General features: G+C 48.8%; 1 protein-coding gene across 5 annotated transcripts in view; it reads right to left on the bottom strand.

Moving 5' to 3' along the window:
* Positions 1-21,934, bottom strand: part of ARRB1 (arrestin beta 1) — a 67,746-nt gene that overhangs the window by 10,852 nt on the left and 34,960 nt on the right. For 3 of the 5 annotated variants that reach the window (XM_039848061.1, XM_039848058.1, XM_039848059.1), the window contains exons 2-9: positions 10,378-10,408; positions 8,445-8,505; positions 6,682-6,726; positions 5,689-5,885; positions 4,294-4,353; positions 3,355-3,422; positions 1,117-1,252; positions 156-240 (exon numbers count right to left, since the gene is read on the bottom strand). In XM_039848061.1, coding sequence (XP_039703995.1) covers positions 156-240; positions 1,117-1,252; positions 3,355-3,422; positions 4,294-4,353; positions 5,689-5,885; positions 6,682-6,726; positions 8,445-8,505; positions 10,378-10,408 — 683 coding nt within the window. Of the gene's footprint in view, positions 1-155; positions 241-1,116; positions 1,253-3,354; positions 3,423-4,293; positions 4,354-5,688; positions 5,886-6,681; positions 6,727-8,444; positions 8,506-10,377; positions 10,409-13,243; positions 15,416-21,934 lie in introns of those variants that run through there. The other 2 variants (XM_039848060.1, XM_039848057.1) reach the window with 2 other exon arrangements.

Raw genomic sequence — 21,934 nt, forward strand, 5'->3', positions numbered from 1 at the left:
AGCCTTACCCTTTGGTTTAGAGCAGGCCCTGGGCTTCCCTGCAGGCCAGTAGTTTATTTACAAGGTTATTAACAAGGAGAGAGCCTTCAGCTACTCCCTATTCTTGGGAGGATTCCTTCTTGCCCACCCCCTGGTCTGGCCTCTTCCCCGGATACCCGAGATCTTGATCTTCTTCACTGTCTTGTTGGTGTTGTTGGTGACATGAACATTGACGCTGATGGGTTCTCCGTGGTAATAGATCTGGGAGGTGTAAGAAGGGACAAGGGTTGGATGGAAAGATACCAAAGCTCTAGAGAGGAGGCAAGAGAAGAGGCCTCACATGCATCTCGTGGGATTCCCCAGACCTTGGCCACTCTGACACTGGCCCCAAGATCATCAGCCACTTCCCACTGATGCTAAGCCACCAGGTATGTTAGACTTCAGTTCCTCTGGGGGACCTTGAAAGATAATTGAATTAGAAGGTGATATTCCTGGGCTCTAGTCCTGGCATGGTCACTGGAAATAGTGATAACAATAATAATAACAATGATAATGAGGATGAGAGTGGTGTGGCCTTGGACAGGTTACCTAAGCCTCAGTTTTCCCCTCTGTACATAGGGAAGTTGGATTAAGTGACATATCGAGTCTTTGCCAGCTCTAGCTGCCTGGAGTTTTAGATACAGGAGGGTCTAGAAGGAGCAGGAGAGAGGTGGGAAAGGGCTGGCTGCTTCACTGAGGGAACCAGCTTTGAATCTCCACTGAAGGGCCTCAACTCACATCTTGCCCCAAGCACTTGCCTTCAGCTGTCTCCTGAGAGGAAGAAAGAGTGTCCACAGCTCAAGAGGGGATGATGGTGCAGGGAGATGGCGAGAACTCAGGACCCTTCAGGAGCCATACTGACTTCTGAAGTCGGTCTCATCCTTTGGGCTCATGTCTGCCTCTGCTATGCCTTTAGGTCCCAAGAGGCTTCCCTGAATCCTCCAAGAGAAGCTCAGGTCTCCTGAGCTCTGTGGTCCTAGGGCTGGGGGCAGAAGCTCCTACCCAAGAAATCCTGAGGCCATGAGAGAGCTGGGATCTGAGGTCCCTGCCCGGGTTGAGCAGCCCCCACCCCGCCCCCACCAAGTCCAAGCCTCTTACCTCCTTATCCAGGGAGGCCTCTAGATGCAGAGGCTTGTCTGACATCAGGAACTGCCTGGTAGTCTCAGCTGTGGGCTGGGGGCCAGGCCTCTCTGGGGCATACTGAACCTTCCTGATAACCAGGCGCACAGAATTCCTAATGGAGATGGGCAGAAGGGAAGATGACTAGAGTCGCCTGCCTCCATCCTCTTTCCTTGCAATCCTTACAACCCTCCCCTGCTCAAGGGACTGCCGTGGCTCCCCATGGCCTTAGAATCTAGTATAAATTGCAGAGGTTGGCATAGGGGCCTTGTGTCCAACTGGCCCAACTCTATCCTCTCCCATTCTGTCCCCAGCTACCCTCACTTCCTCACTACCATCTTTGATGGTCTACCTAGTCTTATCTCCGAGGCTTCACTTGCATTGGGCCCCCTTCCTATAAAACCCTCCTCCTAGTGCTTCTGTCCTTATTTCCTTCCTTCTTCAAGGCCCAGCTAAATGCCTCCTCTTCCAGGAAACCTTCCTGGGTCTGCCCACTTGGATCCTCTCCTGGTCTGAACTCCCACAGCATCAGAGCTGAACCACTCCCTGGCAGCACTTCACGTGGGTCTGTGTCTTGGTGGCCAGCAGGATGGTAAGAAAGGGACTAAGTCTTTACTTCCTGCATCTCTTGTGTCACCTGACACTGTAAGCTCCTTGAGGACAGAAATTTTTGTCTAAATTGTTCATTGCTGTATTCCCAGCACCCGTGACAGTGCCTGCCACCTAACAAATGCTTGCTAAATATCTATTAAGTAAAAATATGCAGAGGGGACAAGAGCCCCATGAAGAAATGGGGAATCGGAGAGGTGACAGGTTCAGTGAAGGGGCATAGATTTGGTCAGGGGGATGAAGGCCAATGAAGAGGATAAAGACTCAGTGAGAGATGAAACCCAGAGATGAGATGGGGCTTAATGAAGGTGATGGGGGTGCTCAGGGAGGAAACAAGGACACAAGGATTGTAAGACGGGGACCCAGCGAGGCAGTCTCTGTGGCATGCTGGGTGTGCTGGCATCTTCATCGCTTAGATGAGTCGCCTCCATTCCCTGGAACCAGACAGCCAGGGTTAAAGGCCTAGTTCTCCCCTCTGTGTCTTGGGTCCTCATCTGTAAAACGGTCACAGTGGCAGGACCAACTTCTTAGGGTAGTTATGGGGATTCAATTAGCTCACACATGGCCATCACTTTGCATAGTGTCCAGCACTTACAGTGTACTCGATAAATAATTGTTGCTATATCATTATTAGTAGAAATTCTGGTATGGACTTAAAATATCCCATTGGTGAAGAGGTGAAGGTTGTGGCTCTCGGTGTTGCTCCTCTTCCTTGCTCTGATCAAGCTCCACCCCCACAACCCCCTCCTTTCTCCTGGTCTTGGGCTTTAAGAAGAAAAAGGGGACAGAGAAGCAAGGGTGAGGGGTCCAATCTCCCCATACACGTGAGCAGTCCAGGTTGGGGAGAGAGATGACCGAAGTACATGCTATAGCCACCAGGTGGCAAACTCAGCCCACTTCCTAAGAAGTAGCGGGGCCCTCAGTCAACCTCCTGTAGGACCTGTTCCAGGCAGGGTGCGTTTGAGTTGGACTCTGAGGCAAGCATGAGAGGGGGGCTGAGTACTTCACCCCAGGAGTCAGGGACAGTTGTTTTGGGCTTCCAGCTTGGGCTCTCTGTCTGCCCAGGGCTGTGCCTCTCCAGGAGATCACTCCCCCTCACTCTCTCCTGCGTGGGCTCACTTTCTCTACTTCCCTCCCTTGCTTAGAAACCTCCACTGATCCCTGCCTCCCCCTTCCTCACCACCTGCTGCTGCTGGCCTCCCAGGAGGAGAACTGGGAAATGGGACTCCAGGATGGCCTGGAAAGAACTTGGTCACTATTAAAAACAATCTGAATTTCGGGGTTTTCCCCAAACAAAGCAAAAAGACATGCAGTCTGGAGGGGACAAAACCAGAGGCAGGGAGATGCGGGAAGCAGGTACAGTGGTATAAAGGAAAAAATGCTGAGGCCTGAGCCAGGGCAATTGAGCCACCTCCCCCAGGAAGCCCTCCACGACCTGCCAGTCTTCCAGAGTGCCCTTCTCAGAGCTCCCAAGGCTAGAATGTGGGCCTCCCCACTGGAACACTTCCAGGTTTGTTATTTATCTCTTCTTCTGACTCTGCCTGGCCTGTCTCCCTTCCTCTGTCAGCAGGCAGCCCACGCCCAGGCCGGAAGCTGCACCCTTCTCACCGCTTGTGGATCTTTTCCTCCAGGTTCTCCGCACAGAAGGCTTTGACTTCATAGTCCACACCACAGGCCTGTGGGGAAGGGGTCACTGACCACAGGGCCTTGGAGTGGGCAGGATCCCAAGACCATGGTCAGCCACTCTTTCGTTTTACAAACGAAGATGCTGGAGGGAACCCCAAGCTCCCACTGCCTGATAGCCTCTCAGTCTGACTCAGGAGCCCCGTGCTAGGTCTCAGGGCTGTGCTGCCTCCTTCTACAGCTGCCTCTCCCATCTGACTGTCCCACAGAGCTGCTCCCCAGCTCCCCCAACATGGGACATCCAAAACCACCCTAACCGGGCTCCACTCTCCAGACTCCTGCCTTATCTGGGTGACCATCCTCACCAAGGCAGCCGCCAAGACATAGCAACAGGTGACTCAGCAGCCCCGTTTGGGAGGATCTCCCGGGTGCATACCCTGAACTGGTGCGATGCTTCAGCATCTCACTCCATCCTCCCCACCAAACAAGGAGGCACGTTCTATTATCTCCATTTTACGAATAAGAAAACTGGGGCTCAGAGATCTGAGGCCTGTGATGCTGGTGGTGTCACCTCTCTCTGAGTCTCGGTTTCCCCACCTGTGAGATGATTGCATTTCCACACCAAGTGTGAGGCTAGATAATAGTCCAGAGAACAGTTTGGTCGTGTTGCAGCCAACACCAAGGTCAGCGAGAGTGACTCAGGAGAGCCTGGCACCTTGACACATAACTGAAATGTGGGGTGAAGATGCCACCGTATCTGCTTCCTGTCTGAGAAGAGACTGCTTATCTTAGGTGGGATTGGACTGGCCTAGACACAAGGAGGCTTCTACGGGGAGGGTTCCATCATCTCCTACAGAGAAAGCCAGGGACCTGGGGACACAACTGTCCTGCATTCAGAAAGATGTTCCCTTTGGAGTGACCCACCTTCCCTGTGTCTTCAGGCCCCGGCTGCAATGTCACAGAGCATGGAAGGTTTGGAGGGATCTGTTAAAGAGGACAGACAGAATAAGCCTCCTGTCACGTTCACCACAGACCTGCCCTTATATCCCACCCCACCATCCCCACATTCATCAGATCAGGGGCCCCTAAGGACAGGCACATCTCTTCCATCAGACGGAGGGCTCCAGAGGACAGACTATGTCTCCCCCATCAGACCATGCCAAAGCCATGCCCCACAGGCCCCTCTACTAAAGCCAAGGACTTCAATATTTTTCTAAAGGGTTTAGCCTAGCCCAATCCTCACAAAACAACAGTTGAAAAAGACCTTTCCATGATGTCTACTGTTGTGGATGGAATAATGCTCCCTCCCCACCCCCGCAAAGATGTTCACATCCTAATCCCGAAAACCTGTGACTATGCTACCTTACAGGCCAAAAGGGACTTTGCAGGTGTGATTAGAGACTTTACAGTTGTGATGAGGAGATTATCCTGGATGATCCAGAAGGGCCAGATATAATCACAAGGGTCCTTAACAGTGAAAGCAAAAAGCAGAAGAGTCAGCGTCAGAGTGATGGGATATGAGAAAGACTCACAGGCCATTGCTGACTTTGAAGATGGGGGTTAGGGGGTAGGCTGCGAGTCAAGGAATGTGATTGGTCTCTAGGAGCTGAAAAAGGCAAGGACACAAATTTTCCCCGAGAGCCATCAGAAAGAACGCAGCCCTGCTGGCACCCTGGTTTTAGCCCCATGAGACTTGTTTTTTGCTTCTGAACTCCAGAACTGTGGGGTAATCAATTTGTGTTTTAATTGGAGGGTTTAAATGCCACTATAAGAAACCCGTACACCCACAATGGAGAGGATATCCGTACCCTCTCCCCTTCTCTAACCCTCCCAGAGAGCAAGGGGATCTCACTGACTCAGAGTCTGAGAAACAGGACATTTTAAAACCCAGAATCTTGGAGTCTCCAAATGGAAAGGTGGCAAAGCAGGGAAATCTACTCGCCACCCCTCATTTGTAAGCTGGGCTGAAGCCGGACAAGTGGACAGCCAGTCTGAGGGAGGAGACAGCCTCACAGTGACCCAGGAACAGGAAAGGGCTCCTTCTTTCTCTGCAGACCCCTGGATCCCCCTTTCTCCCACCAAGGACCTGGACTCAGGAGGGTCTGAAGAGTGGCTCAGAGGTAACGGTGACATCCCTAGCATAAGCCAGAGAAGAGACACTTACCAGGCAGCGTAAGTGACAATGCCCCGGGTTTCAACCTACATTGGGAAACTGGGTGACGTTTAGCAGCTGCCCCAGCTGCCCCCATGTGCCTGCCCAGAGGGCTTCCTATAGGTGGTGCTTCTGGAATGGGGTCCCAGGGGCCAGCAGTCCCTGACCTCAAAGGTGAAAGGGTAGGCGTGCTCGCCCAGCTTCTTGATGAGGCGTTCCTGCAGCCGTGTCAGGGGCTTCTTGTCCTCGGGGGCCGGTGGGAAGGACTGCACATTGGCCACAAACAGGTCCTTGCGAAAGGTCAGGCCCAGGACATCCAGGTCCTCTCGACCATAGCGGAAGGCGCAGGTCAGTGTCACATAGACTGTGGAAGCAGGGGGCACTGAGGAAGGGCCTGGGAGGGCAGCAAACAAGCCCCCCAGAGCACAAGCTGTAGCCCTGAGATTGGTTCAACTGGAAGCCACGGGTCTGTCCCAAAGTTCCCGTGGGGAGGGCTGCACTGCCCTTCGGACAGAGATGTTAGATACTTAGAAGAGCCCCCCACAGCCTGGCCCCTAGGAGGAGGTGGGGCTGACTGCTGGATCATTTCTGTCTTCCACCCTATACTCCAGCCCAGAGGATGTGAGATGGGGACAGGGTTGGTGGGAGCTGGAGTAGGGTGGCAGAACTGGGGAGCGGGCCTGGAGAAGAAGCATGGTTGGAGAGAGCAGAGAGAAAGGGAAACAAGTGCCGGACGGTGTCTGGAAGGCACGAGGCCTTGTCCCAGCCCGACCCCTGCCTCCTGTCTTCCTGCTGACCTTGGGCAATCCCTTCACCTCTCAGCAATCAATTTTCTCTTCTGTAAAACAAGACTCTCACTTCTGCCTTGTTTGCTACCCAGTCTTGGGATCGTCATGAGATATTGATGTGAAAGCGCTCAGGGCATTGAAATGATTCTCCCAAGTGGTCATGGGCAGCAGGGCTGCCCCAGGCCGGAGGAGGCCAGGGCACCGGGTCTGATGTGCAGTTGGGGTTATGGGAGTAAAACCAGTGGGGATGGGCAGGGAGAGGCAATAAGATTGGCAGCTGTCCTGCCTGGGGGTCAGGGAGGTCCTAGGCTGGATGAAGGCTGGAGGGGGAAGAGGAGGCCCCGGGACAGGCTGGGGGGTGGGGGGCCTCACCTCTCCTCTCCTTGAGATACTCAGGATCCACCAGGACCACACCATCTGGAGGAAGGGCAAAGAGTTGAGCAGATGCTCCCAATCTGACCTGTCAAACTCCTAAGCCCCAAGCACCAAGCCAAACCCAAACCCAACCATCTCTCTGTCCAAAAGCACCAGGAGAGAAATGGGGAGGCTCTCACAGAGCAGATGGCACCACCATACCCCACCCCCCAGCCCCAGGCTGGCCTTATGGACTCAGCTGGTGACTTTAGGCAGGTTACTTAACTTCTCTGTTTCTTCATCTGTTAATAAGAATAATAATATGGGTCCAAAACCCCTATTATTAGGTATACTTTGGAATTTAAAAGTTTTGAATTATAGAAAGGCTATACAGTACCTCTTCCGTATATTCTGTATCACACTGCAGGGTCTGGGCAGCACCCTGTGATGAAACCCATTGATATCTCTACCGGGAAATGTGAATATTTTCTCTAAGAGGCTAATCAAGGCATAAATAGCCTACTACCCTTTCAGATCAGGTTTGCTACTAAATAAATCCTGTGTTAAACTTATGAACAATTTTAGGCTTTCAAAGCTTTTTGGATTTGGGATTTGCAGGTCAGGGGTTGTGAGCCTGTAGTAACTACGTCATAAGGCTCCTGTGAGGACTGAATGAGTTAATATGTATAAAGTGTTAGGCAGTGCCTGGCACACGTGACACCACAGAGAATGTCCCAAGGCTTGGCCTTGGGAGTAGAGTCCAACCAGACACAAAGGACATTTTCTCTGCCTAGAATCCAGGAGGCTGGAAATACTGGCTTAGAGTCACCCCCTTGCCTGACATCCCCAGTCATCTCTGGCCAAACTCAACCCAGCCATATGCATTGAACAAGCAAAATTCTCTCTCTGCCCACACCCGAACACTCCCCACCCCATACTGTCCTCCACAGCTGACCTCTCAGGGAATCTCAGAGACCATGTCTGGAAGTGAGTCCCCCGAGGGCTCTCGGTCCTATCTCAAAGCTGGGCATGTCCAAGGACAGCTAGTCAGGGGAGTGTCCACCCATCCCCAAAGCCTGCCATGCATCTTCCCTCTTTTTACTGTGAGTTTTCCCTCTGTGACTGGGCACCAGGGGCTCAGTGGAAAATCAGTGCAGAGGGCATCCCAGTGAGGGCACTCCCCCAAACAAGGGTGTCAGGGAAGGCTCCCCGGGGGAAGAAGGCTGGAAATCAGGCCTTAAAGGGCAAGTAAGAGTTGTCAATTAGATGACGAAGGGGCAGCAACAAGGCAGGCAGCAGAAAGATCGTGGCTCTGAGGCTTGGGAGGGAAGATCCTGGTGGATGGTGGAGGAAGAAGGGCCAGGTCTTACTTTTAAGTGTCAATGAGATCAGGGGGCTTGGATTTGCCCCTGAGCTTGAAGTGGAACCATGGGGATAGTTAAGCATTGGGAAGACATAATTAGCTCAATGTTAGGATGAAAAATATATTTCTCACTGTGGGTTATTTGATCAACTCTGGACAAGGCCCCAGAGCTCTCTAGGCCCTCCAGAGCCCAGCAAAGGGCCTCGCATGAAGTAGGTGCTCTGTGAACCCGTGCTGAATAGCTCCTGGGGTGCTGGTGTACTGGTAAAGCTGGTTCCTCCTGTTCCTGCCCTTCCCCCAGTCTCTGTACCACTCTGCTGCTATCCTTAATAGGCCAATGGGTTGGAAACTGCACCTTCAAGGGGCCTGGCCTGCCCCGCTTCCCCTGTCCTTTCCTCCCTGGCTTCTGTAAACTCACCCACAGGGTCCACGAGGTCGATGTGGTCCACAAAGTCTCGCTTTCCCAGATAGACGGTGAGCTGGGAGGAAAGGCACAGGGGCGTTAGCAGCTGTGGGCCCAGAGAACACACCCCTAAAAAGTGTCTGGTCCCTGACCTGGAGAAAACCTTGGAAGCTGCCTCTGAAACTCCTAGACCCATCCCTAACCCTCATCGAAATTCTAACTGGTCTTGGACCCAAGCCCCAGCCCTAATACTAAGAATGACAAACCCTGGTACCATTTTGGAAGCACCTGTGAAGAAGCTGCTATTGTTCCCATTTGACAGATGAGGACGGAGGCCTGGAGTTATCTTCGCTCCAAGCACCACTAAGGGTGGAGCAGCAACAGTGGCAAAGAGGTCTGTTGAATGCGAGTGCTGGGCAAACCTCCAAGAGGACAGGGAAATCGAGGGCAGGGACAGAGGTGTGGCACCCTGGACATTGAGTTCTGTGAAGTCTGGCAGAAATCGAGTCATGTAAGGGCCGGTTTTCTGAGCCGTGAGAAATCCAGAGCTAAGGCCTAACATGGTAGCCAGCCTTCAGAGAAGACCCTGAGCTAGAATCCCTGAGGGTCATCCTAGACACTTTCTGCTCCTCCACGATCCTCTTAAATCCCGATGAGTCTCGCTCCCTCACGGTTCTCAGTCCATCCCCTCCTCTCAGGCCCCACAGCCACTCTTGCCTGAACTGCACACCAGCCCCTCCATGGTCTGCTGCTTGCAGCCTCACGCTCCCCCTTAGCCAGACCGGCCATCCTAAAATGTAAATCCAACGATGCTATCCCAATTTGAAAACCCTTTAATGGTTCCTCAGTGCCCAGAGGTACGATGACAAATGGGTTTCATTCTAAATGCCAACTCTGATCGATTGGTCCGAGCTGCCTCGGGCCCTGGGCTGAGAAAGAATCTAGGATGGAATCCTGGCTCAGCAGGAAAGGTGACTGGTAATATCTGCTGTGGGAGCACACGAGGTGCCATTTGCCAGCCCAGACCAGAAGCCCATGCTCCTAAGCCTGCCACAGGACTCCCTAGGACCCAGCCTGTAGCCTCCCTGCCTCAGCCTCCACACCCTCAGGCTCCCTCTTGGCGCTCAGACACAACTGCCATGACCCCCGACACACTCCCTAGGATTTAAGTGCTTGCCCGGAATGCCCCTTTTCACCCTGCCTTGCCTGAAAACACGTGCCTCCTAGGGGCAGCTGTCCCTGACCACCAGGCTGTGTCCTGCAGGCCCTGGGCAGCCCTTTATCTCACCCCTGCCACTTTACATTGGAATGATCGGTTTCTTTCTTTTTTTTTTTTTCACGTGGTGAACACACTTCTTTAATATGGGGGGTAGGGTACTTCTGTCTCTGAGAAATGGTCAGGTGCCACGTCTGCCTGCCTCATCTGGCTGTATGTGGCACAGGCTGTGCCTTACTTATCCGAGTACACCCTACCCCAATCCCTACCCACCCTCTGGGACCTGACATGAATGATGTTGGTAATATCTATTTGCTGAACTGAGAGGAAAGCAGGAGGGAGCCTGGGGCCTGTGGAAAGAGAGGAAGCAGGACAGGCTCTGGGAGCTGTCCCTAATGACTAGATGAAGCCAGAGTTCAGCAAAGAGGCTCCCAGGCCTCTGACACCAGGGCAAGCAGTGCCCCTGAGGCCCGTGGCATTGATCTAATTACTGCACGCACACTGAACCCTCTCTGTGATAGGAGCAGAGGCTCCTAAAGTCCAAGGGAGCTGTACCATGCTCTGTCCCCTAGGACAAAAACTCTCGTGAGAGGACCCCACCATCTGTGGTCAAGGCTTCCTAAGGACCTCAGAAGGAGGTGTGCGGAGTCCTGCATGGTCAGTAGACACGTTCAAGAGAGAACAAGAGTCTGGGGTTAGGGAGGAGCCAGGGCGCAGCTGTTGTACACTCACCTTCCCATTTGGGCTTGCCTTCTTGAACACCCTGTGGAAAGAAAGAAAAGGAAGTTTGGGGTTAGCATATCCCCCCCAGGGAAGACTCTTGCAGGCCATTCCTCAGCAGAACTGAGGACAAGGGGCGATTTTCAGGCACTGTCCAAGCCTTGAGAGCTGGAACAGTGCCTGGCATAATAAGATCCCACCAGTTCCATCACTACCCACTCCAAAGCCACCATTATTGCCATTACAGCTCTTCAGGGCTCCGGTCACGGCCCCCTTAGTCTATTCTTCAACCAGCAGGTGGAGGGAATCTTCCAAGATGTAAGTCAGATCACTTGCTCAAAGGACAAGCCTTGCCTGTGCGACTGCCCTGCTTCCTTGACTTCCTGGCATCATCTCCCACTTTTCTCTCTCGCTTCTCCAGCCACAGAGCCTCCTTGCTGTTCCTCTAACACGCCATGGTGATTCTTGCCTCAGAGTCTTTGCTCTAGCAGTCCTCTCCCTGGGGACTCCCCCCCCCCGCACCTGCCCTCTTGATCAGCTTACCCAGCCTTATATGATGGGGCTTCACCCCGTGCCCAGCCGGCACTCCCATTCCTTCTCTCACTCTACTTTCCCTTTTTCCACAGCACTTGCCACTTTCTAACCTGCTACATAATTGCTGATTGCATTTATGCCTGTCGACTCTGCTAACATGTCAGCTCCACGAGGCCTGGCATCTTTGTCTCTCCTGACCACTGATGTATCCCCCAAGTACCTAGGAGGGTGCACACAGTATGTATTCAATAAATGTGTTAATGAATGACAGGTAGCAAGCACTCAATAAATTATCAGTTGAGTGGGTGAATGAATGAATTAGTGAAGGAATCAACTGAGAAACTGAGGCCTAGGAAAGGGAGGGGGTTTGCCTGTGGCTACACACCAGAGCACTGGATGCAGAGTCAGGCAGAGGTGTGGTCCCCAGCTCCCGCCAAGTGCTCACGCTTCCGGAACACACTGCAATCTCCAGCAGCTCCCTCCACCCTCTCTCTTCAGCTGGGTCTGGGAGCCTGAAACCCCACCATCGAGCCTCAGAAATGCTCAGAGTAATGTTGGGAGGGAGAGAAGGAAAGTGAAAGAGACAGAGACCCAGGGGATGAGAGAAGGTGTTAGAGGAGGGAGGGAAAGGAAGGAAAATACAGGAGAGCGACATGGCCCAGAAGGTGTGAAAATAAAACATGGAATGAGAGATGAAAAAAACAAATGAACAAAAAACAAAGCAAAGGAGAGAGAAACAGTCACAAGCAGAGAGAGATGGAGAAGACACGGAGCGCGCGGTGGAGCAGGCCAGCGTGTTGCCGAGAGGAATCACACAGCCCAAATCCTTCCCCAGGGGCGGGAGGTCCAGCAGGCATCCAGGGCAAGGCAGGGTGAGGACCACGGTTTCACAGCGACAGTCGCTCCTCCAAGCAGGGGAGTGGGAGTCGGCCATCCCCCACATATACCCCTTACATACCCTTTACACATATACCCCTTACAAGAGACCACTGATGGCTCTGAGCTTGTCTTGCAGAGAAGGGCCTGGCACATCCCTCCCCCACTTCCCCTAGGAGTTCTGAGCTTTTCTCCTCCTCATAAATATTTATCAGTGTTTGGAGTGTGAAGATGCCATAGTCAGCTGGGGTGTAATAATTGCTAAAGTGAGAAAAAAAAAAATACAGATCACATGGTTTGAACCAGCAGCTCCCAAGTTGGGCTTGACCTGCAGAGGAGATCAGAGATCCCTAAGAGGGGCAAAGGGCATCCTGGTCACAAGAGGGGCTGGGAGCCAGGCTGGGAAGAGTGATAATCAAGAAGGGAGAAAGGGAGGGAGACAGGGAAGGGAGGCATTTGTTGAGTGCCTAATTAATTATTTCTCCTAATAGCACTATAAAATGGGCATTAGAACCCCATTTTATAGAAAATGAACTAGTGGTTCAGAAAGATGTAGTAATTTGCCCAGCAACACACAATAAGCAAGGGCCTAAGTCAGGATTCAGACCCAACCAAACTGCCTGTCTGCTTCCAGAGTCTGGATACTCTATATCCAATCAACCCTGCTGCTTTCCTAAAGCAGGTGTTTTTATCAACATCGGGAACAGAAAAGAAGGAAAATGAAGGCAGGGTGGGGAGGGGAAGAGGAAGGAATGAAAGAGCCATTTATTAAGGGATAAGAAGGAGAGTGAGGGTGACTAGAGGCAGAAAGCATGACCAATGGTGGGGAATGTCCTGTCAGCTAGCTCGATCGGCCCCCAGTGGGGACCACTCCTCAGGAAGCTGGGATACTAATGGCTTCCTCAACAACAAAAGCAGCTGCCAATGACCTGAGAGCATGTTATGCCTTAGTCCTGTCTCTAAGTATTTTCCCCAGAATACTGCTGATCCTTCAACAATGCCATTTCAGAGATGAGGAAATTGAGGCTCAAACTATGGCTGCCTGTCTCTACTCCATCCTTTCCACCCTGTCCCACAGCCAAGCCCTCTTTAAGCAACTCCACCAGCTTCCTGACCCCAATGCTGTCAGAAAAAAGGCCCCTATGGAGGTGCTTCCAGGTCACTGGGACCCCTACATGTGCAGCGCCACACAGATGGCTTCTGTCTGTCCACTCTGAAGAGCAAGCGCAAACACGCAAGACTGTGGTCAAAGCCAAACTTCCAAGTTGTGGGATGGCTGGGTCTGGTTTGCCCCTGAGTCCCATCTATGCCCCGCAAGCCTGATTCTCAGAGTCAAAACTGGGTCTCGTAAGAGAAATACCAGTGATGTTCTAGCTGATTAAGGCTCACTGGAGACAAGGAACAGAAACCCACCAAGGGTAACTTAAGAAAAGGAGGAGGGGGTATAATAAGGAGACAAAAATCTCACGGGAAGAATGCGCAGGCAGGATGCACTGGAGCCAGAAACGGGGAAGCCATCAGCCTCTCAGACGGTTGCTCGCTCTCTCCACCTCTCCCTCTGGGGCTGCATGTTCTCCCAGCTGCACTGCTCTCTGTGCGGCTGCTCCATTGTCTCTTGTGGACCAACTCTGTCTGCTTAGTCAGGGCTTTTCTGTTCCTCCATCATTTTGGCTTGCATCTAACTCTCACTCTGACCCTGTTTTACTCTGCCTCTTGCTGAGCTTCCCACTGTTAACTGCTGAATGGCCCAATTCCAAATTCCCAGGAGAGGAATTTCACTGGTCAGCTTTGATCAGGTGTTCCCACGCCTGAGCCAATCGGCTCTGCCTAGGGTGTGTCATGTGGTCCATGAGGAATGGGCAGAAGGCAATCTATAGAGCAGTGATTTTCAAACTAGTGGTCATGACCCATTAGCCGATAATGAAATCAACTTAAAGAACTGCCACCAGCACTTTGTTGTTGTTTTAACAGAATAGAACAGAAGATGTAAGCATGAGGTGCAGATAGCAAGGGTATAATAGATACTACTATATTTACCAACCCTCCATTCCCCTATAAGGCTGGGCAAATTTCTTTAGTCTTATGAAGTTAGGCATGTCCATGCGGCTTGCTCTGGCCAATGAAATATGAGCAGAAGTGCCACATGTCATTTCTAGGCAGAGCATTTAAGAGCTAGTACATGATTCCATATACCCTTTGTATTAGTTTTCTATGGAGCCTATAACAAATGGCCACAAACTTAATGGCTTAAAACAACATAAATTTATCTTACAGTTCTGTAGTTCAGAAGTTCGAAATCTACCTCACTTGATTAAAATCAAGATGTTGGCAGGCTACGTTCCTCTCCAAAGGCTCTAGGAGCAAATCTGTTTCCTCACTCTTTCCAGCTTCTAGAGGCCACCCACATTCCTTGTCTCGTGGCCTCTTCCTCCATCTTCAAAGCCCACAACAGCAAGTTGGGTTCTTATCACATCACATCACTCCAACCTATTCTGCCTCCCTCTTCTAATTTTAAAGACCCTTATGAATACATTTGGCCCCCTATTTTAAGGTTAATTGATTAGCAACCTTAATTCCTTCTGCAACTGTAATTCTCCTTTGAACTGTACTATGATCTATTCAAAGGTTCTAAGGATTAGGATGTAGATATCTTTGAGGGGCCATTCTTCTGCCTACCACACTCTCTCTCCTCTGCCACTGAAACCAGCAGTGATCTGAATGGGGCAGCCTCCAGCAACCTAGATTCCAGGGCACTCCTGCTACATGATAGACAAGTAGCATGAAAGAGAAAGAAAGAAAGCTCTTACGCCACTGAGATAGAAGGTTGTTTGTTACTGCAGCAAACCAGCTTCTCCTGGCTGATACAAAAGGCATTATTCAGTGAAACTTTCCACCTTAGGTGAACTGAGTTATAACATTAATTTCATGCTGCTAGTTTTAAAAATCCACTGTTCTAGAGAAACATGCCTAAAACAAACATGTTCTATCAGTGTCTGCAGCCTGTTGTAGCCTATTTCCTGATTCCATCCCATCAAGGTGATGCTGCCAGGTGGGCTGGCAGGTCAGCTCTCCATTAATCAGAATGTTGGCTTCTCCAGTGAGCTCCATTCCCCACCTGCAGCATGGGGTACTTGTCAATCAACTTTGACACTAATATTTGGCTGTTCCTTTGTGAGCCACCAGTCCTCCCAGTGTCTGTTATTTTGTGCCTGTAGGAAGAAGCCTGCACCACAAGGAACCCAGAACAAAGTACATTCCATGATAGATTACCCAACAACAAACAATCCTGTGTGGTAGAGCCAAATGATGGAATATTACATAGCAGTAAAATTATGGTTGCATCTTTCATAACACAAGGAAATGCCTATGGTAGTATATGAAGCAGAATAAATCAGGATTCAAAACAATATATTTGGCATGAGATCAATTTATACTCAATAAATAACAAAAGAAAAAAATGATAAGACTTAATGTTGTTAAGATGGCAATACTCCTAAACTTGATCTACAGAAGTAATGCAATCCCTACCAAAATCCCAGCTGGCTTTTCTACAGAAATTGACAGGCTGATCCTAAAATTCATATGGAAATATGACGGACCCAGAATGGCCAAAACAATCTTGAAAAAAAAGTAGAAAAAAGTTGGAGGACTCATACTCCTGAATTCACAATTTAATACAAAGTTATAGTAATCAAGGCTGTGTGATACTGACATAAAGATAAACATACAGATCAATGGAGAGAATTGAGAGTCCAGAAATAAACCTATATATATGGTCAATTGATTTTTGACAAAGGAGACAAGACAAGTCCATGGGAAAAAACAATAACAACAATCTTTTCAACCAAGACAAGTCAATGGGGGAAAAAAAACAGTCTTTTCAACAAATGATGCTGGGACAATTAGATATTCACAGGCAAAAGAATGAAGTTAGACCCCACCTCACACCATACACAAAAATTAACTCAAAATGGATCAAAGACCTAACTGTAAGAGCTATAACTGTAAAACTCTTAAAAGAAAACATGACCTTGGATTAGGCAATAGTTTCTTAGATGTGACACAAAAAGCATAGGCAACTAAAAAAAAAAAAATAGATAAAACTGACTTCGTCAAAATTAAAAACTTTTGAGCCCCAAAGATTACTTTCAAGGAAGTGAAAAGACAACTCACAGAATGGAGAAAATGTTTTCGAATCATGTATCTGATAAGATCTAGTAGCCGGGATATTTAAAGACCCTATTACTATTCAAATAACCCTATAATCAAAAAAGGACAAAAACAAGTGTTGTCAAGGATGTGGAGAAACTGGACCCCTCATACACACTGGTGGGGATGTAAAGTGATGGAGTCACTTTGGAAAAAAGTTTGGTAGTTCCTCTAAAAGTTAAACATTGTTTTAGCATATGACCCATTTCTAGGTTTATAACCTAAGAAAACTAAAAAAAGATGTCTGCACAAAACTGTATACATAAATGTTCACAGCAGCATTATTCATAATAGTCATAAAGGGTAAAAAAACAACCAAAATGTCCATCAATTGATGAATGTATTTTTTAAAAATGTGGTATATACATACAATGGAATAGTATTCTGCCACAAAAAGAGATAAAGTACTTATTCATGCTACACCATGGATGAACCTCAAAAACATTATGTTAAGTAAAAGAAGCCAGACACAAAAGACCATATATTGTTTGATTCCATTTATATGAAATGTCCAGAATAGGCAAGTACCTAGAGACAGAAAGTAGATTAGTGGTTGCCAGAGGTTGTAGAAAGGGAAAATGAGAAGAGATTGCTAATGGGCAGGAGTTTCTATTTGGGGTGATAAAAATGTTCTGGAATTAAATAGAGGTGATGGTCAGACAACTTTGTGAATATACTTATAACCACTAAATTTTACATTAAAACTATGAATATCATGGTATGTAAATTATATTTCAATTAAAAAATAAAACTAAAAACAAACCCCAAAAAATGAATGAAAGGAAAAGAAACGTGCCTAAATATTAACAGGAGTTGAAAGAGACTCCCTCCATGCACCTACTCACTTCTTTATATCTGTTATTTTTCCATTCTGTACAATAAGCATAAATTACAAAGATGCCAGGACTTCCTTAACAAGATATGTCTTATAAGAAGTCTTGGTGAAAGGAGAGTCTGCAAAAAATATTATAAGTGAAGTAGAGAAATATGGATCCTAGAGTCTGAATCCTTTGACGTTAGAGCCTCTGGTTGTATAATTTTACAGTCCAGATTCCACATCTCTGTGATGCCTCGGATCCCTCCCTAGGCCTGCTGGGTCAGCTATGAGAACTCCTGTGCTGTCTTCTGCTCAGCTTTCTCATTCTCCAGGAAGCCTTCCTGACACCCTCCAAGTCCAGGTCAGATGCCCCCCAACTCCCACACCCAGTGTGTCCCCATTCACAGCATTTCCCACACTTTATAATGGTCTGTTTACTCACGCTCTGCTTCATTTATACAACTTCAATAAGAGTAGAGATCTTATTTGCTTTATTGACATTGGATCCCTGGGGCATAGCATGGTGCCTGGGGCACAGTAGGTGTTCAATAAATAAATACAGTCTGAATGTTGTTAAACAAATGCTCTAAGAGAATTAGTCAGGAGTGAGGATGGATGAAGTTTAAATGATGGTGATGGTGAGTGGATCCAGAGATCTCTTCTGCCTATACTTCTCTTTGGCTGTCAGGGTCAATGGGTATTGGGCTTAGAAAATGCTTCATAAGGTCAGGGTTTCAGTCACATCAGGTGGAGTCAGGAATACAACTGATATATCCAAACGGGCCTCTGCTCAACTTTAGACCCAATAGCTTATTATTTACTTACCCATGTTTATACAGCCCCTACCACTGCCAGGCTCTGGGGGCACTAAGATGAATAATTCCTGGTCTCTGCCGACAAAAGACCATGGTATAGCCAAGTCAGAGAACTCCACCAAGGATGATGTCCTGCATGCATTAAGTTCTCCCTAGGAGCAAGGTGCTGTGCTAAGCACTTCACACAGGTTAAGATATTATCTTATTCCATCTAAATATTCCCATTTTCTCAGAGAAGAAACCTAAGACTCGGTGATCCTAAATAACTTATCCAAAGTCATAAAGCCAGTATCAGAAAACTCATACAGGACAGCAATCCCCTGAATGGGGCCACCTAGGGAAAATCATTTAGACAAAATATGTCTTACTCAATATCAGAAAGTCATCCTGGGGAGACTATCCGTAAATGAAGATTCACTACCAGTGACTTGAGAGCATTCCTCTGTGAGCATCGGAAAATTCATGTTGGAGAAAAATATTACGAATACAGTGACTGTGAGAAGAGCTTCAAATATTATTTGGTCTTCAGTCAACATCAGAAAGTTCGTCCAGGAGGGAAACCAGGTGCCAGTTCCTGCTCTAAGTGGGTCACAAATATTAACTCATTTGTTCCTCCAACAACCTTGTATGGAGGTACTACTATCATCCCCATTTCACAGATAAAGAAACTTGGGCAAAGAGAGTCTAAGTAATTTGCCCAAGGTCACACAGCTAAACATTAGAGCCCAGGCAGTCTGGCTCCAGAGATCGCACTTTCAGCCACTCACAATTCTACCTTGTAGGTGGGATTGTGTGGTCTGTCTGGGAAGTCAAGAAAGGCTTCAAGGGAGGAGAGAACAAAGAGAAAGATCCAGAAAAACACTCAAGAGGTAAAAAGGTGACAGCACTGCAGGCAGAGGCTTGAAGAAGGCTGCTGAGCCCACTGGGTGCTTGGTGTAGCTAAAATGTGTCTGAGTGCCTAGGAGGAGCACCAGAGAGGATGATGGGCCAGAGAAGGGTCCACTCACTGCCCGGATAGTCATGAAGCACCTCCATGGACCAGGCCTTGGGCTAGGTGAGAAGGGTCTTAAATACTGAGTTAAGGAACTTGGACCATATAGAAGGCAATGGGAGTGATGGGTATTTGGGGGAAGGAAGGATGATTGGGGAAGCAGGGACTGTATTTTCGACACAGAGATGCCCCAGACCCCATAACTTTCCCCTACCCCTTTCCCTGATAGTAATGCAAGGGGGCATTCACTCTCAGGTATATAGCGCCCTACATTCTGACCCACTTTCCTGGGTGTGAGAACAGCCATCAGGGAGCAGGGAGGCGTGAGGAGCAGGTGGCTGTGGCAGCAAAGAGGTTTCTAGGGCCCTTATCACATTCTCTCTGGTAGCAGAGTTATTTGTGTACAGGCTTGTCTGCTCTGCCAGAATTGAACAGCCCTCCCTGTGTCAGAACATTGCCTGTTTGTTTACCCACCATTAGTGCACCTGCTTCTCAGGACAGCCCAGGAGGGGGAAGGAAGGAGGAAGACAGGAAATGTCACCCCCATTTCACAGATTTGTGGAGCCTGAGAGATCACAGTGCGGCCTGCTGCATTTCCCAAATAAAGAAAGTGAATCCCAAGGGAGAGAAGAGTCTTGACTTGGGGCCAGGAAACTCAGGCTCAGAGACTCACTGATGTGCCCAGAGCCACAACAAGGAGGAGAGCCCCAGGCTTCTGGTGCTCCTGTCGCATCCCGGCTCAAAATCCCGCATGGCTCCCTTGGACCTCTACAGGCTCTCAGAACACATGGTGGTGTCTGGCAGATCTGAGTGGCAAGGGAGGGGGGCTGACCATCCCAGCCTCTGGACTTCGCACAGGCTTCTAGACAGACAGCAATTCCTTTAGCCTCCTGTCTCATTCAGGGGTTCACTTTTGTGGCCATGATTTTATATTTGTGGATATTGTCAGGGGGTGAAGAGCGAGGAAGGAGGGGAGCCACCAGGTAGCTATGACAAAGGGAGAGTTTCTTAAAGGATCATGGGCCATTTTCTGGTAATACAAGAAACTAGAAATATGAAAGCCAAAGGCTAATAAAAATTTGACCAAGCGGGCTGGTAGCTGGATCCCAAAGAGTCCACAGATAGCACCTGAATGCTCTCCAGCCTTTTCTAGAGAAGGCAGGAAGGGAAGGCTGCTGGCAGAAGAAACAGCACAGATGCAGAAGCAAGCAGACATCGCCTGAGTCCTGTGTGACTCCAGGTGAGTTTAGCATCCTCTCTGAGTCATATTTTCCCTAGTCTGGAAAATAGGGGTGACATCTACCCCATAGGTTGAAGGTCTATATAAAGACTTGGTACCTAGTAGGGAATTGATAAAGGTACTATAATTATTACCGTTATCACCATCACTCCTCTGGCCAACACTCTGCCCTCCTCTCCAGTGCCCAGAAGAGAGTTCTTGCCCTTTGGGGTGGGAGGAGGTAGTTATGTTGCCCCTGCCCTGCTAGAGACAGGGAAGTTTTTTAAGTTGTCTGTTTCCCTCCCAGTCTCAGATGAAAAACAACAGTTTAGGGCTAAACTAAACTCCAATTTAGTCCCTCACATTCCAGAAATCTCCAGGGACAAGCCCTGTTATTCCCTCTTTCTGTACTAGCCTTCCATCAGTTCTCCCAACTGCAACCCCTTCCATCCTTCCTTCTCAATGTCACCTCTTCCAAGAAGCCCTCTCTGCCTGCTTTATTCTAAACCACCCTTGCCCTGACTCCTCTCAAGGAGGTGGGTGGAGGGGGGCTTTTAATTTCTCCTTCCCCCTCCATCCTTCCCTTCTTCCTCTTTCCATCCATCTTTCCTACCACCTCCTTTCTTTTCTTCCTTTTATTTTACCAATCTCTGGCCCTGGCACTGTTCTTACCTGCAGGAAACACAGCCCCTGTGCCCTGTTCCCAGGGCACCTATGCTCTGGAGCAGGGAGACAGATGTTCCACAAATAAACAAACCCTCCCTTAAAAGCACAGCAGGAGGGTAGAATGAGATGATGATGTGCCCAGCTCAGCTCTAGGCACACAAGAGCCACCCAACACAGGTGCACCTCTCTCCCCCTTCCCTTCATCCTGCCCCATGTCCCTCAGCATCCACATGGCGCCTGCACATCTCCATTCTTGAGTAGATAACCTTGAAATTAAAATCCTGACAAACTCCAGAGAGCAGGAACCCTCTTCCTTCAGTCATTCATTTTCCTGGGTACATAGTCGGTGCTTAAAAAATATTTTGAATGAATGAATAAATGAGAGCCAAACTCTGAGCTCAAAATTGGAGAGAAATAGGACCTGGGTCAAGCAGCGAATCAGAGGCAGGTGGCATGGCCACCTGGATGAGACACAGTGGGGCATGTGCAGCCTCAGCAGGAGCCCATTAGATACAGATAGGGTAGCCGTAGACACAGGGCAGTCTGTGATTTTCCCAGCGGGAAGAGTTTATTCAAAGTTTTATTGGTTTTGTTTGACAATTTGAACATATAAACTTTTAGGAATATATAATAACATATTAAAATGAGATATTAGATTCAGAAGCATTACTTTTTTCCCAGTGTCACATTTCATAAAATGTCAGAACAGATCAGTAAGGTCAGGCATCTCTAACTCCCAACTCATCAACTACTGTGGGGGCCGGGCAGGAGCTGAGAGCCCAGTGATCGGGTGCTCTGTAAGGAACTGAAAGCTGCGTCCTAAGGTGACAGCTCTTTCTTAAGAAAGAATTTTTGGGGTGGGGGAAATCCATACCTTATATTTAGTCAGATATGGTGCCCTAGATGTACTCATACAGGCTCATAAGAGGCAATTGTCACATTCTTAGGAATTTTGCGAGCTAGTTGTCAAACACAGCCCTTACCAATGGCTCTATACTGGGGGTGAATTTGCCACCCAGGGGACATTTGGCAATACATGGAAACATTTTGAGTTCTCACAACTTTTGGTGTGGGGAGCGGGGGGGAGGCTACTGGCATCTAGCAGATAGAGGCCAGGGATGCTGCTCACACAATGCATGGGGTCAACCCCCTCCTCACCCTCAACAAAGAATCCTCAGTCCAAATGTTAGCAGTGCTGATGGTGAGAAATCCTGATAGAAACTTATAATTAAATACATTACATTAAAAACAAAGGGAATACATACTCAAAACTTATCACTTACTTTTATAAATTTTACTATGATGCTCTTGAGGTTATTTACGTCTACTAATCTGTAGAGTGAGAATGCTATATGATGGCGTCCTACTGTATTCTTTTTCCCAACTCCATGTTCAGGGACTTCACATTAGTAGGGTGAAATCTGTAGTGGGAGAATTCGTAC

Source organism: Pteropus medius, unplaced genomic scaffold, assembly GCF_902729225.1.
Source record: "Pteropus medius unplaced genomic scaffold, Ma_sr-lr_union100, whole genome shotgun sequence".
NCBI classification, from domain to species: Eukaryota; Metazoa; Chordata; class Mammalia; order Chiroptera; family Pteropodidae; genus Pteropus; species Pteropus medius.